The sequence below is a fragment of the Protobothrops mucrosquamatus genome, unplaced genomic scaffold, assembly GCF_001527695.2.
Source record: "Protobothrops mucrosquamatus isolate PMUCROS unplaced genomic scaffold, P.Mucros_1.0 scaffold81, whole genome shotgun sequence".
Lineage (NCBI taxonomy): Eukaryota > Metazoa > Chordata > Lepidosauria > Squamata > Viperidae > Protobothrops > Protobothrops mucrosquamatus.
In genome coordinates, this window is record NW_015386458.1 from 1590443 (window position 1) to 1605797 (window position 15355).

Sequence of the window (15355 nt, forward strand, 5' to 3'; positions counted from 1 at the left end):
GAAGATAATTTAAAGAAAAATAATTTGGCTTTGCAAGAATAAATTAACTGTGCATCATTTGTATGCACACATTTGAGAGACATACTTGATGTTACCTATATAATAATTAAAATACATGCTTAATGCCAATCTTATTTTCCTTGCAAAAAGCAATACAGTTAGTCCTTGATTTAGCTTGGGATTACAATTATAAATTGTGACAATCATTATGTGACCGATCTCGTCTTATATTTTTTGTAGCCGTTGCGAAGCATATGTGCTGTGGTCGTAAAGCGAACTCCGCAATTGTTAAGCAATCCCATTGTTTGTAGTGACCGTTTCTTTGCTTGCAAAAAAAAAAAATGTCAACAATTGTAATTGTGTGATCACAAGATGCTGCAAACAGCTATACATACAGACTGTTTGCCAAGCACCCAAAATGTGATCAGATGACTGTGCGGGAGGGGGCAGATGTTGGAACTTCAAATTCCAGTCATATTTTTGGAGTCCATCTTAACTTCAAATGGTTGCTAAGCAACCTAGTCATTAAGCAAGGACTACCGGTAATTGAATTGCACTAAGTAATGGAGCTAGGAAAGAATGTGTTATCTGGAATAAGTCTTTTATTTGTTTCATTCCTGGACTATCTTTCTGCTGAAAATTGATCCGTATTACGCCCACTGAAATGTTATTTTTTTAAGCAAATTCAGATGCATCCTCAGATGTTTAATTACCCTGAATTTTCTAGTGGGGGAAAAAAAAGAATAGAAAATGAAGACCAGTTTTAAAATCCTTGAGATCTCAAGGTTAAATACATAATGTACATAATTTCTCACCTCAGTGAGTTCTCAAAGTGCTCTCCTTTAGCTGAAGTTCTCTCCAGCTTAATTGCATCATGGTTCATTTGCAATTTGATGGGTAGCAGAAACTTAAGCCAGCATGGGTTGGTTTTTCTCACATCACACCAACAAAGCTGCACAGACAATTTCTGTAATGGTCGTGTTCAGAAAAACCCAACTGAGTATTTTGTATTATTTCATTTTAATTCAACTTTCTTCACAATTTGGTTCAACTTTTGAAGAAAGGGATTTTTTTTTTAAACACAAAGAATGTAAAGGATGTTGACAGTTTCCAACTGATTGCCTATGGATCCTGAACAGGAGAATTGCAAAATTGGAAGGGGGTTTTAACCCAATAGTGGTGCCTGAGACTTGCACACAAAAGGCTTACAACAGTCAACTTGGAACGAAGGAGAAATTTCCTGGCAGTGGGAACAGTTAATCAGTGGAACGGCTTGTCTCCAGAAGTTGTGGATGCTCCATCACTGGAGGTTTCCAAGAAGAGATTGCTCAACCACGTCTCTGAAATGGAATTAGGGTCTCCTGCTTGAGCAGGGGATTGGACTAGAAGACCTCCAAGGTCCCTTCCAACTCTGTTATTCTGTTTAGTGACTGTTCAAAGTTACAACAGCACCGAAAAATGTGATTTATGATAACTTTTCACACTTATGACCATCACAGCATCCCCATGGCCACGTGACTGAAATTCAGACGCTGATGCATATTTATGACAATTGCAGTATCCTAAGATCATTTGATTCCCTTTCTTTTTATAATATATTTTATTGATTTTTTTTAAGATAATCACTTTAATATTTGGTAAACAGTGTGTTGTCTGGGTTTACATTTAAAAAACATTCACTAACAATTAGTTTCTATAATCTATAATCCACATAATAGCTTTACTTGATTTCCTGTTTTTCCCATAAGGTTCTCTTTTGCCAACCTAAGTTAATACAATTCTTGTTTTGATAGATAACAATTGGGTATAAAATTTTTTCTAATATTTCTACAGATAATAATCACATCAATATAATATTTCTTTTCTAGCTAATCATTTTGTTGCCTCATCATAGATCCTGTTTACAATTCTTGTTTACATTTGTTTTTCCCACAATGTTCAAGACATTCTTACTGGTTAAGATTTTCTCCAAGTTAATTACATTTAAATATTTAAGTCTATTTTTCTCATGTAATCCATCCCAATACTTTCTTAAGGGATAAATAAGACTAAAAAAAGAAAAAAGAAGAATAAGAGTAAAGAAAAATAAAAAGATAGTACACTACTTAAAATACATGTTCCTCTTAAGCTAATACATGTTTATTTCCAAAATTTTTCTGTTCCTTGTCACCATGATTAAAAATATGTTTAATCTTTAAATATTCCATTTAATAAATCTAGTCATCTAGTCTTTTAACTCTTATTCAAAACATTTTTTATCCATTATAGTTTTCTTAAAGTCAATCACATTTAAATATCTAAAACATTTCCTTTATATAAGCCATTCCAAGTTTTTTATATTACTCATATCAAGAAATAAAATAAGGAGAGTGAAGAAAAAGAGAGTACTATGTTACTTGAGGGGCTCATCCCTCTTAAAATAAAATTCATATCCAAAATCTTTCTATTTCTTTAACCACATTCAAACAGGTGTTACTTTTTTAAACATTCTCTCTGATACGTCCCATCGTCTATTTTCTTAATTTTCACTTTAGCCTTTTTCTTTTGCCCAGTATCATTCTTAATCAATATGTTCTGCTGAATCAAAGAATCTTTCCATATTCTTGTAAATGTTACTGTAGATATAAAAGGTAAATCAAGTACAATGTCTTTATAGGAGGCGTTTGCCCTTTCATGTTTGTTGAAAATCTTTTTCTTTCTTTTTCTCTCTGTTTCTCTTATTATTTCTTGTCTCTCCAGTTCTCGTGGTGTTCCTGACATCTCTGCAGTCCATTTTGTCCAATCTTTTTTCTTATCCTCAAATTTGTTTTGTGGTCTTAAAGTATAAGTTGTCTTTTCCATATCCAATATTTCTTGTGAAATTTTTTTCCCACTAGGGTTAAATCATACTTCTTCGTTTTGTTAGGTTCCATCTTTAAGTCTCTATCCTAGAATTTGTGTTCAGTTATTTGTTTTATCTGCTCCTTCTCTATTGTTGTTTTCTGGGATTTTTGTTGTTGTAAAGTTAAATTGGAGTTGAATTGGTTTATATTTTCAAAGTTATTTTGGATTTCTTTGTGGTTTGAAATCATTGTTGTTTGAATTAGTTGCAACATATCATATATCTTCTCTTGAAAGGTATTTGTTTTTTCTTGATAAGGTCTTTCTGCAAGTCTGATTTTCCATGATAGCCAAGAATCAAGGTTTTCTTTTCTCTGCAAATAACTTTGGAGTCACAGTTAAGTAAATATTTGTAATCCAGAGAGTTCAAAAAAGTTTTTTTTCTGAAATTTATAATTCTCTCTTTGTCTGCAGACCAGATTGTTTTCTTTTTTGTCACAGCTGTTCTCTATTGTTAGAGTGTTGAATAGTGATGGGATTCAAATACTTTAACATCCAGTTCTCTGCGTGGATGCAGGCCTGGGCCTCTGAGGCCTAGAATGGACTTCCGGAAGTGACATCAACACACTTCCTGTGTGCTCATCCAGGCCTCCAAGGCCTAGAATAGACTCTGGAAGTGACATCAACGACTTCTGGTGGGCCGTTCTAGGCCTGGAAGGCCTCCACCAGGCCTAGAATGGACTTCCAGAAGTTACATTAATGCTCTTCTGGCAGGCCATTTTAGGCCTGGGAGACCTCCTCCAGGCTTCCAAGGCCTAGAACAGACTTCCAGAAGCAGCATGGGTTCATCCAGTTCCCCAAACTCAACAAAATTTAGCTACCAGTTCTACTGAACCAGTGCGAACCGGCTGAATCCCACCACTGGCGTTGTAGGTCACAAGCATAGATTAGGTTTTTTCTCCAGATTTTGCCAAGTCCTGTATGAGAGCCATAGCTGTCATAGTCTTCATCCACCACTAGATGTCAGCACCAGTTCATTTTTCAATTTTCAAAATAAACAGTTGTTTTTAAAATGAAAATCTTAACCATTCAGCAATTTCAAACTTATCCAAATTTAGGTTTTATATTCATTTCATTTCTATGTGTTTTGGTCCTCCATAAAAAGTTTAATTCTCTGCTTCTGTTAGTAAAAGGGTGGGGCAAAGATCCCCCTTCTTCACCTTCAGAGATTTTTTGCTTCTTGGGAGTTTTTCCCCCCAGGAAATTATTGATAAGTAGGATAGAGAAAATTGATGTTCTTACCCAGATTCAAATGCGCTGTTTACAATCAGTTTAAAATAGTACTTTTTGACTTCAGTTGCTTGTAGCTTGGGCTAGACTCTGAAGTTAGACTAGCCTTTCTCCTCTTGGTTTCTGGACGGCTTTTCCTGGACCGATCAGGTCGACCACTGTCTCTCCGTGGTCCACGGGACTTCCTTTCTTCTTTGTCGCCTCTTCGGGACGATGTCTGGCCCATTTAGAGTCCCCTAACAGGAAGAAAATCAGCCATAGGGCATGGAGCCCCGAAATCCCTCGGCTGCTGCGCTACTGTGCAAATCTAGAAGTCCATTTGATTCCCTTTCGTAACTTTCTGACAAGCGAAGTCAATGGGGAAGCCAGATTCACTTACTAACTTCCAATCCATCTTGAGGGTTGAGTGATTCACTGCAGTGATTCACTTAAAACTATAGTAAGAAAAGTTGTTAAAAATTGGACAAAACTCACTTTTGCAAAACTGCCTTCTTAGTAATGGAGATTTTGGATTCAATTGTGGTCGTAAGTTGAGGATTACCTGTATTTGTAAAAGGACATTGGGCAGAGTAAGCCTTATCATTTACATGATGATGTCATGATCTATAGGTCATTGTTGGCCTGCTACCACCATCTCCTATGTTCACCTATAGTAAATCAGCTCCACTGGATTTACACCCTCAAGATGGATTGGAAGTAAGAATTCCCCATCAATGAGACTCTTCTGGGATTTGCAGCTGGAGGTTGACAGATTGCCAGTAGAATGGAAACATCTAATATAAAAATAAAAACAATAATAAAAGTATCTAGAGAAAAAAAGGACTAAGGGTGACGTGATAGCAGTATTCCAGTATTTGAGAGACTGCCACAAAGCAGAGGGGGGGGGTCAACCTATTCCCCAAAGAACTTGAAGGCAGGACAAGAAGTAACGGATGGAAACTAATCAAAAGCAATCTGGAATTAAGGAGAAACTTCCTGACAGAACAATTAATCAGCGGAACGACTTGCCTCCAGACGTTGTGGGTGCTCCATCACTGAAGGCTTTTAAGAAATTAGACAGCCTTTTGTCTGAAATGGTATAGGACAGGGGTAGGCCACCTTGGCTCTTTTATGACTCGTGGACTTCAACTCCCAGAATTCCTGAGCCAGCCACGCTGAGGGGAAAGGGAGAGGTTTTCAAGCCGAGCCATGCTGGCTCAGGAATTCTGGGAGTTGAAATCCACGAGTCATAAAAGAGCCAAGGTGGCCTACCTCTGGTATAGGGTCTCCTGGTTTTGCAGGGGGTCAGACTAGAAGACCTCCAAGGACCCTTCCAGCTCTATTCTGACTGATTAATATAGCATCCCTCCCCAGCAATTGTTTTGTTACAAGATGGCTGGCAAATACATTCAATAAATAAAAATAAACAACGGATGTTTACTGGACGAATCATGGAAGTTCACAATCTCTTTTTTGTTACCGCTGATAGCTCAAAATTCTGAGCGTTTGGAAACCAAGGTCACACCTGTGAACTCAGGTGCTTCAGGGTCCCTTATTACCTGAATCCCAGGAGGTTTATCTAGAATCTTGGTCCATCACGACTCTTAAATGTGACTCTTCAAAGACTCCACAATCAAAGAGAAATGACTGCTTCTCTTTCAATGATGCCATTGGGATATATCAAGAGGCAGATTCTTTTCATATTATTAGCAAGCTAGGCCTAAATGTTAGTATTTACTTCTAGAATTAGGTCATTGGTTTCCTTTGCCACACGTTTTCCAATTCACTTCTTATCTCCCCATTTCTGGAATTGTGAATCAATATTACTTTGCAACATCTATACCAGGGGTAGGCCACCTTGGCTCTTTTATGACTCATGGACTTCAACTCCCAGAATTCCTGAGCCAGCCATGCTGAGGGGAAAGGGAGAGGTTTCCAAGCTGAGCCATGCTGGCTCAGGAATTCTGGGAGTTGAAGTCCACGCGTCATAAAAGAGCCAAGGTTTCCTATCCCTGATCTAGACCAATGTTTCTCAATCTTGGCAACTTTAAGACGTGTGAACTTCTGGCTGGAGAATTCTGGTAGTTGAAGTTCACACGTCTTAAAGTTGCTAAGGTTGAAAAAAACACAGAAATTTTAGAAGCTCTAGCCTCTGCTTCTATAACAGCCAGTTAGATTCTTCCATAATATTTCTGATTGCTAATATTTATGGATATATCTAGATCTTTCTGAATGCTCTTTACAGCAAAAGAGTGAAAATTCTCATACATTCTATTCCATGCATTCAAAACGGAGGCTATTCTTATACAGGTATTCCTTGACTTACAACAGTTCATTTAGTGACTGTTCCAAATTACAACGGCACAGAAAAAGTGTCTTATAACCGTTTTTCACACTTACGCCCATTGCAGCATCCCCTTGGTCACGTGATCAAAATTCAGATGCTTGCAACTGGTTCTTATTTAAGGCAGTTGCAATGTTCTGGGGGGGGGGTTCATATGATTCGCTTTTGCGACCTTCCGACAAGCAAAGGGGGGCAGATTCCCTTAACAACCATGTTGCTAACTTAACAACTGCAGTGATTCACTTGTGGCAAGAAAGGTCATAAAATGGGGCAAAACTAAATTTAACAAATGTTTCATTTAAGAACACAAAATTTGGGCTCAATTGTGGTCATAACTCAAGGAGTACCTGTATGTGCAAAACTGAGTATGGATGCGCATTGTCCTTACTGCATGTCTGATTGGCATCTAAAAGTATGTCTTGACTTTTATTCAGCGCATTTCACTTCTCTCTTTAATTCCACCCCAAATTCAGACAAGTAATGTCAAATATTTTCACATGCAACTTCTCTGTATACCAGCCGTCCTCCAAAGGGTGGCCTCATTTTGCTTCCATTTACGTAGGACGCCTAAATAAAGTGATATTTTTTAAAAAATAAACAACAACCGAGAGAAACTTTCACATATTTCTTGTGCAAATAATGCAGGGGTCTTCAAACTTGGCCCTTGTATGACTTGTGGACTTCAACTCCCAGAATTCCTCAGCCAGGCTGAGGAATTCTGGGAGTTGAAGTCCACAAGTCATATAAAAGGGCCAAGTTTGAAGACCCCTGAAATAATAGAACAATTCTGTTTGGGTGGGGGAGATGAAGTGCTATCTTCCCAAACTGAGAAAAATAAGGAAATCATTTTCATTCAGATTGTTGTTGACGATGTAGATTTTGAGAAGATTTTATTTTTAAAATTGTCCTTTTGAAGTTGGGAAACTTTTCTTTAAGATCCATCTTCTTTCTGAGTCAGGAAGCGAAAACAGTCAAGATGAATTAGGCACCAGGCAACCAAAGTCCCATCACTTTCTTACCTGCATTGACATTTCTAAGACAAATTTGTCCCCCCCTTGGTCTTTATGCCCCCCCCTTTGCAGACAATCCTGTTTTCAGGTGTCACCAACCACCTGCCCCTTTGTTCAAAACAATCCATGCTGTTTCTTCTCATTTTGCTGTTTCCATGCAGGCATCTGGTAAAATGCATCCTTTGTCTTCCCAAAGATATCGCAAAATTCTGCATCAGATAGGTAGTACTGCACAGGGAACATAAAAAAAACGACCCCCTTTAGTGAATTATTATTCCTTCACTAACAAAATAAATAATAAGAGGTAGTCCTTGACTTAAAATGATTCATTTAGTGACCGTTTAAAGTTATCTGGCACTGAAAAAGGTGACTGATGATAGATTTTTCACACAGAACCGTTGCAGCATCCCCATGGTCATGTGATCAAAATTCAGGCACTTGCAACTAGCATGTACTTACGATAGGATCTAGGATTCTCAACCTACGACCACAACTGAGCCCAACATTTATGTTGCTAAGTGAGAAATTTGTTAAGTGAGTTTTACCCCATTTTCTTGTCACATTTGTTAAGTGAATCACTGAAGTTGTTAAATTAGTAATACGGTTGTTAAGTGAATCTGGCTTCCCCACTGACTTTGCTTGTCAGAAGGTCGCAAAAGAGGATCACGTGACCCCGGGACACTGCAACGGTCATAAATGTGAGTCAGCTGCTAAGCATCTGAATGTAAATCACATTCGGGATGCTGCAGCAGTCGTAAGTGTGAAAAATGGTCACACGTCACATTTTTCAGTGCATTTGCAACTTCAAATAGTCACTAAGCCAAATGTTGTAAGTCGAGGACTGCCTGTGTATGATCCTATTTGTAACCCTCCCAGCTGGCTTCCGACAAGGAAGTAGGAGAAGCCAGATTAAGGAGGCTTAAAAACTGTAATGATTCATTTTACACCTGTAGCAAAAATGTTTGTAAAAATGGGGCAAAGTTGACTTAATAATTGCCGTGCTTAATAACAGGAGTTTTGAGGTCCTTGGTGCCCTCTGAGCTTGGTGGTTTTCTTGCAGACGTTTCATTACCAAACTAGTCCTCTGTAATAAAATCACCAAACTCTGAGAGCACCAAGGAACCCACAGTTCAACCCTACAAATATTCTCTTCCATAAATACTCCATTTCTGAAAAAGTCAACAACGCTCCCCAGATGTGGCCACAGCCTGTACGATGAAGAAGAGGCTTCCCCTTCCATTGTTACTGTGACGCAGTTCATGAGCTTCTTGGAACAAACATCTAGGCAACATTTCCAAATTGTACATTGTGTGAACCCGCCATTGTGTAATGCCCAAAAGAACAGACCACCCTACCTCCTTTTTGGTGGGATCCACACCGTCCGGAAGTTCATCCACTGTCTTGTTAATCAGAAGGTCTCTAGGAAATGTACCCGTCTCGTTTGCTTCTTGGCAAGGTGTGTTGGCGTTGTAACAGTTACTACCGTTAGTAAATGTTTGGTCATCCTGCGGACTTGATCTGGCCTCTGAAATGTCTGTGTTGGCAGTGACAGGCTTATTGTTGGTACTTCTATGGTTGAAGTTGGCATTTTTCAGATCCTGACAAAATAGAGAAAAGTTAGGGAAATGAAGAGACGTTTTGTTCATTGCTAAGCGGAGGAATTTTATCTACCTCTGCTAATCTCAGTTGATTGGAAATACCCAGAAATAATCAGGAATATAATACAATAGAAATGAAACCCAACTGAAGCCTTCTTACCTGGGCCTTACTTGGGCTAGTAGTTCTCATCCTCAGCAACTTGAAGATCTGTGGAATTCAACTCCCAGAATTCCCCAGCTAGTCATGCTGGCTGTGGAATTCTGGGAGTTGAAGTTCACAGATCTTCAAGTGACTAAGGTTTAGACACAATGCCTTACACCAGGGGTCTTCAAACTTGGCCCTTTTATGACTTGTGGACTTCAACTCCCAGAATTCCTCAGCCAGGCATGCTGGCTGAGGAATTCTGGGAGTTGAAGTCCACAGATCTTCAAGTGAGTAAGGTTGAGACACAATGTCTTACACCAGGGCTCTTCAAACTTGGCCCTATTATGACTTGTGGACTTCAACTCCCAGAATTCCTCAGCCAGGCACGCTAGCTGAGGAATTCTGGGAGTTGAAATCCACAAGTCATAAAAGAGCCAAGTTTGAAGACCCCTGCCTTACACCATCAATGGTGCCCCTTGACGGAAGTGAAACTCACATCATGAGACAGAAACCAAGGTGGCATTTGACCACACCTTCAACCCAACCCTTATACATTTATAACTCACCACACCAAAGCAAATAATTTCTTTAACAATGGAGAGTAAAGCCAAGCAGGGAAAGATAACAATAAAAACATTGGCTAAAGTTGAGCTTGGTGGCAAGGATGGGGGGAAAACATTGTGGTGCTTACCCTATCTTTGTTGACCTAGATGTGTATTTATTTTGCTTAATAGTTAATCCAAGGCTGGGTTGAAGGAATGAGTAAATCAAGAACAGTCTATTTCATTAAAGCTCTGCAACTCATGGGATTTTGGGTTTACCTGCTCTTCTGCCTACTCTATAGGGTAGTGTTTCTCTACCTTGTGTGGACTTCTACTCCCAGAATTCCCCAGCCAGCATAGGTGGATTTCAATTCCCAGAATCCCCAGCCAGGAATTCTGGGAGTTGAAGTTCACACACGTCTTAAAGCTGCCAAGATTGAAAAACACTGCTCAATAGGGAAATAGGGACGGGAGTCCCTCTTGTTATTATGGCATCGGACCTGGATATCTCCGAGACCGCCTTCTGCCACAGGTTACCTCCCATCGGCCGGTATGCTCCCACAGAGTGGGTCTCCTCAGGGTGCCGTCAGCCAGACAGTGCCGGCTGGCGACCCCCAGGGGGAGGGCCTTCTCGGTGGGAGCCCCCACCCTCTGGAACGAACTACCCCCAGAGATCCGGGTGATCCCGGATCTCCCCTCCTTCCGCCGCGCCCTAAAGACATGGCTTTNAATATTTCCTTTTAATTCGGTTTTTAATATAGATATTATTGTATTATTGTATTGTGGTTTTTATGAGGCTGTTAGCCGCCCTGAGTCCTATGAGGAGAAGGGCGGGGTACAAATTAAATTATTATTATTATTATTATTATTATTATTATTATTATTATTATTATTATTATTATTATTATTATTATTATTATTATTATTAACTACCTTTATCCTTTTATGAATTCCCATGTTTTTCATTTAAATTCAGCAAAATTGGCTCCTTTAAGGCGCTTGGCCCACGTCCTATGATTAGGGGGCTGGAGGCCAAAACCTATGAATAATGGTTGCAGGAATTGGGTAGTGAAAAGAAGGAAAAGGGGAGACGTGATAGCAATGTTCCAATATTTGAGGGGCTCCTATAAAGATGAGGGGTCAAACTATTTTCCAACACACCAAAAGGCAAGACAAGAAACAACGGATGGAAACTAACCAAGGAGAGAAGCAGCCTGGAATTAAAGAGAAACTTCCTGACACTGAGAACAATTAACCAGTGGAACGGCTTGCCACCAGAAGATGTGGGTGCTCCATCACTGGAGGTTTCTCATTTGGGTGACTGGACAGCTGTTTAAATTGATATAAAGTCTCCTGCTTAAGCAGGGGGCTCGACTAGAAGACCTCCAAGATCCCTTCCAACTCTATTATTCTATGTTCTTTGTGTGAAGAATCGATCAAAGCTTTGGGGAGCTCAAAAAAAGAGAAATTCAAGTGCTTAATTAGGCATGAAGTTCAAAAAATCTTAAGGCTGGTCAACATTTCAAGGGGAGATTACGTAACTGTTGCAAGAATTACAATATACTAGAAAGTAGAAAAGTCCTTCATCATGGAGAACTTTAAGAAGATTAAGAGCAGTGGTGGCGAACCTATGGTACGTGTGCCAGAGGCAGCACTTGGAACCCTCTCTGTGGGCACACACACCGTTGTCCCAGCCCCACCTCCTCCCATGGCCCCCTCTTCAGCAGCCCCCCTGGAGGAGAGCCGTCCTCGGGCGTGGCCCATGCGAAGCAGCACAGCCAAGGACATGGGGTAGCTGTGCAGTGGGGACGAGACTCCGCCCTTGCAGCCCGTCATGCACATCTGATGCTGTGGGGCACAGGCAGAGGGCGTGGCCGCCATGGCGCTGCTGGGCTGCCTTGGTGATCTATGGAGGGTCGTGGAGGTGGTGGGTGGCCCAGCGGGCAGGGCGGAGCGGGGATGGGGGGCAGTTTTTGGGCACTCGGTCTCTAAAAGGTTCGTCACCACTGATTAAGAGCATTCCTGAAAATAGATATGATGCAACAGACTGGAGCTTTGATTTTCAGAATGTCGGTTTCCTTTCCTTTCCTTTCCTTTCCTTTCCTTTCCTTTCCTTTCCTTTCCTTTCCTTTCCATCTCCTCTCCTCTCCTTTTTTCAAATGCAATGAATCAGGGAAGTTCTTGCTCACCGGTCCTGCATGTGGTCTTTCAAAAATGAACTAAATGCCATAAGAAAAGGAAACACAGCCACAGTTTGTGTGAGGAAAATAAATTCTTGGAAGAATGGAACCATGTTAACAAGATAATAAAAAAAAACAACAGAAGGCATGTGTGCTAATGGAGGCTGACTTGCTTAGTTCTCAGTAGGCTTTATCTGAATTTTTTCATTAGATAACTAATCTGCTTTGTTTTATTAAGACTACAATTCAGTCTTGAAGATAGCAACAGCAGAAGGGTAGGGAAGTAACTTAAGGTTTGCTAATTATCAATATCTATGCTTACACCATCTATGACCTGTCCTATGCATATGTATAAGGGTATCATTTTCTCTTCCTTTCCAGAAATATATAAATATGAGTGGATAGATAGATAGATAGATAGATAGATAGATAGATAGATAGATAGATAGATAGATAGATAGATAGATAGATAGATAGATAGATAGATAGAGATAGATAGATGATAGATAGATAGATAGATAGATGATAGAGATAGATAGATAGATAGATAGATAGATAGATAGATAGATAGATAGATAGATGATAGATAGACAGAGATAGATAGATAGATAGATAGATAGATAGATAGATGATAGAGATAGATAGATAGATAGATAGATAGATAGATAGATAGATGATAGATGATAGATGATAGAGAGATAGAGATAGATAGATAGATAGATAGATAGATAGATAGATAGATAGATGATAGATAGACAGAGATAGATAGATAGATAGATAGATGATAGAGATAGATAGATAGATAGATAGATGATAGAGATAGATAGATAGATGATAGATAGACAGAGATAGATAGATAGATAGATAGATGATAGAGATAGATAGATAGATAGATGATAGAGAGATAGAGATAGATAGATAGATAGATAGATGATAGATAGACAGAGATAGATAGACAGATGATAGAGATAGATAGATGATAGATAGATAGATAGATAGATAGATAGATGATAGATAGATAGATAGATAGATAGATAGATAGATAGATAGATAGATAGATAGATAGATAGGTATGTAGGTAGGTAGATGATATAGACAGAGATAGATAGTCAGATGATAGAGATAGATAGATAGATAGATGATAGATAGATAGATGATAGCAATAGCACGTAGACTTATGTACCGCTTCATAGTGTTTTTGCAGCCTTCTGTAAGAGTCAGCATATTGCCCCCAACAACCCTCATTTTACCAACCTTGAACCAGTGAGGATTGAACTACTGGCAGTGGGAATGCAGAGTCAGCCTGCAATACTGCGTTCTAACCATATGCGCCACCACGATTCAATGGCTCAACAGTAATGCTGATGGAGAACTTGTCCTTGTTCAGGTGTCCTCTTAACTCATTTGCTTTACATGTTGGACCCCACATTCCTGGAAAGAAAAGAGGCAACCCGCAGCTCCCACCTTTGTAGTCGATCAGGTGCACTCACCATTGTGATTTCTGATATGGCAGATACATCTCCTAAATTGCTCTTCATCTGTTCATAAGATTTCTCATCCTAAAAGAGCAGAGAAAGGATCATGGTATAGAAAATAAAAGGGTGGTTATATTAAGCCATACAGGAATGTTGCTGGCATAAATCTGAAGGACGCTTTCCAGAAGCAAGGAAGTGGAAATTGTACAACCAGCTTGTCCTTCTAGAAGATGCTTTTAATTAATATCGTCTCAGCCCATTAACTGTATCCTTCTTTAAATTACACTGAATTTGGACTATTACAATGGTTCTGTGGCTTTGGGGGGGCGGGAATCTTCCAAAGTGCAACTTGTACAAAGTGTGTATGTGGGTATATGTATAATTTATTTATTTTTTTTATTTTTGTCATCTTTGTGCGGTGTATATTGGAAGTGGTTACCTTTTGAGAGCTGTATGCAATGAAATTTTCATTGTAATGTGTACATTTAAAGTGACAATTAGTGTATGATTAGTGTACATTTAAAGTGACAATAAAGTTATTTCTCTTCTCTTCCGTTCCATTCCATTCCGTTCCGTTCCATTCCACTCTGTTCCATTCCACTCCACTCCACTCCACTCCATTCTACTCTACTCTACTCTACTCTACTCTACTCTACTCTGCTCTGTTCTGTTCTGTTCTGTTGTATTGTGTTGTATTGTATTCCACTCCACTTCATTCTATTCTATTCTATTCTATTCTATTCTATTCTATTCTATTCTATTCTATTCTATTCTATTCTATTCCGATTCCTATTCCTATTCCATTTTACATTCCATTATTCCCTTCTCCTCTTCTCTTCTCTTCTCTTCTCTTCTCTTCTACATTCTGTTATTCTATTCTATTCTATTCCGTTCCGTTCCGTTCCGTTCCATTCCATTCCATTCCATTCCATTCTATTCTATTCTATTCTATTCTATTCTATTCTATTCTATTCTATTCTATTCTAGTGGTTTAAAAGGTGCTTTCAAAAGGCAACTGGACTTTTGTGGTTTTTCCCTTGAAGATGTTTCATTTCTCATCCAAGAAGCTTCTTTGGGTTTGACTGAATGATGGGAAATGGAAGGATTTATATTCCTTGCAGTCATCTGGTCATTAGCACTCTCTCTCAGAGTTGTTGAGGCCACTTGAAGGTTTATCTGTGACTTCACCTGAATAATGCAACACTATTCAGAAATATACTATTTCTGAGAGGTTCCACGCCCATTTGCACTCTGATTGGGGTGACCCCTAGGGTACATATAAACCTTCAAGTGGCCTCAACAACTCTCAGAGAACTAACCATTGACCCTCAGGGTGCTAATGACCAGATGACTGCAAAGAATATAGAATAGAATGGAGTGGAGTGGAGTGGAATAGAACGGAACAGAACAAAACAGAGTTGGAAGGGACCTTGGAGGTCTTCTGCTCCAACCCCCTACTCAAGCAGGAAACCCTATACCATTTCAGACAAATGGCTGTCCAATCTCTTCTTGAAAACCTCCAGTATTGGAACACCCACAACTTCTGGAGGAAAGTTGTCCCACTGATTAATTGTTCTAAATGTCAGGAAGTTTCTCCTTAGTCTTCTCAGAATATAAATCCTTCCATCCTCCACCGTTCAGCCAGAACTGAAGAAGATTCTTGGATGAGAAGCGAAACATCTTCAAGGAAAAACCAAGAAAGTCTAATTGCCTTTTGAAAAAGCACTTCTGGAACTGAAATGGTTTGGTTTAGAAATTTTGGGGACCACGTCATCTCAGAGAGGGCGCGCAACTTGGGAGTCCTCCTGGATTCACGGCTGACTTTAGATGACCATCTGTCGGCCGTGACCAGGGGGGCGTTTTATCAGGTTCGCCTGATTCACCAGTTGCGGCCTTTTCTGGACCGGGACGCCTTACACACAGTCACTCATGCTCTTGTCACCTCCCGCCTGGACTACTGTAACGCTCTCTA

At 39.6% G+C, this 15355-nt stretch overlaps 1 protein-coding gene across 1 annotated transcript in view; it reads right to left on the reverse strand.

Moving 5' to 3' along the window:
- Positions 1 to 7490: 7490 nt before the first annotated feature.
- VILL (villin like) overlaps positions 7491 to 15355 on the reverse strand; it is a 60536-nt gene continuing 52671 nt past the window's right edge. Inside the window, exons 18-20 of the mRNA XM_015812412.1 lie at positions 13399 to 13467; positions 8799 to 9041; positions 7491 to 7671 (exon numbers count right to left, since the gene is read on the reverse strand). Coding sequence (XP_015667898.1) covers positions 7558 to 7671; positions 8799 to 9041; positions 13399 to 13467 — 426 coding nt within the window. The 3' untranslated portion in view covers positions 7491 to 7557. The remainder of the gene's footprint in view (positions 7672 to 8798; positions 9042 to 13398; positions 13468 to 15355) is intronic.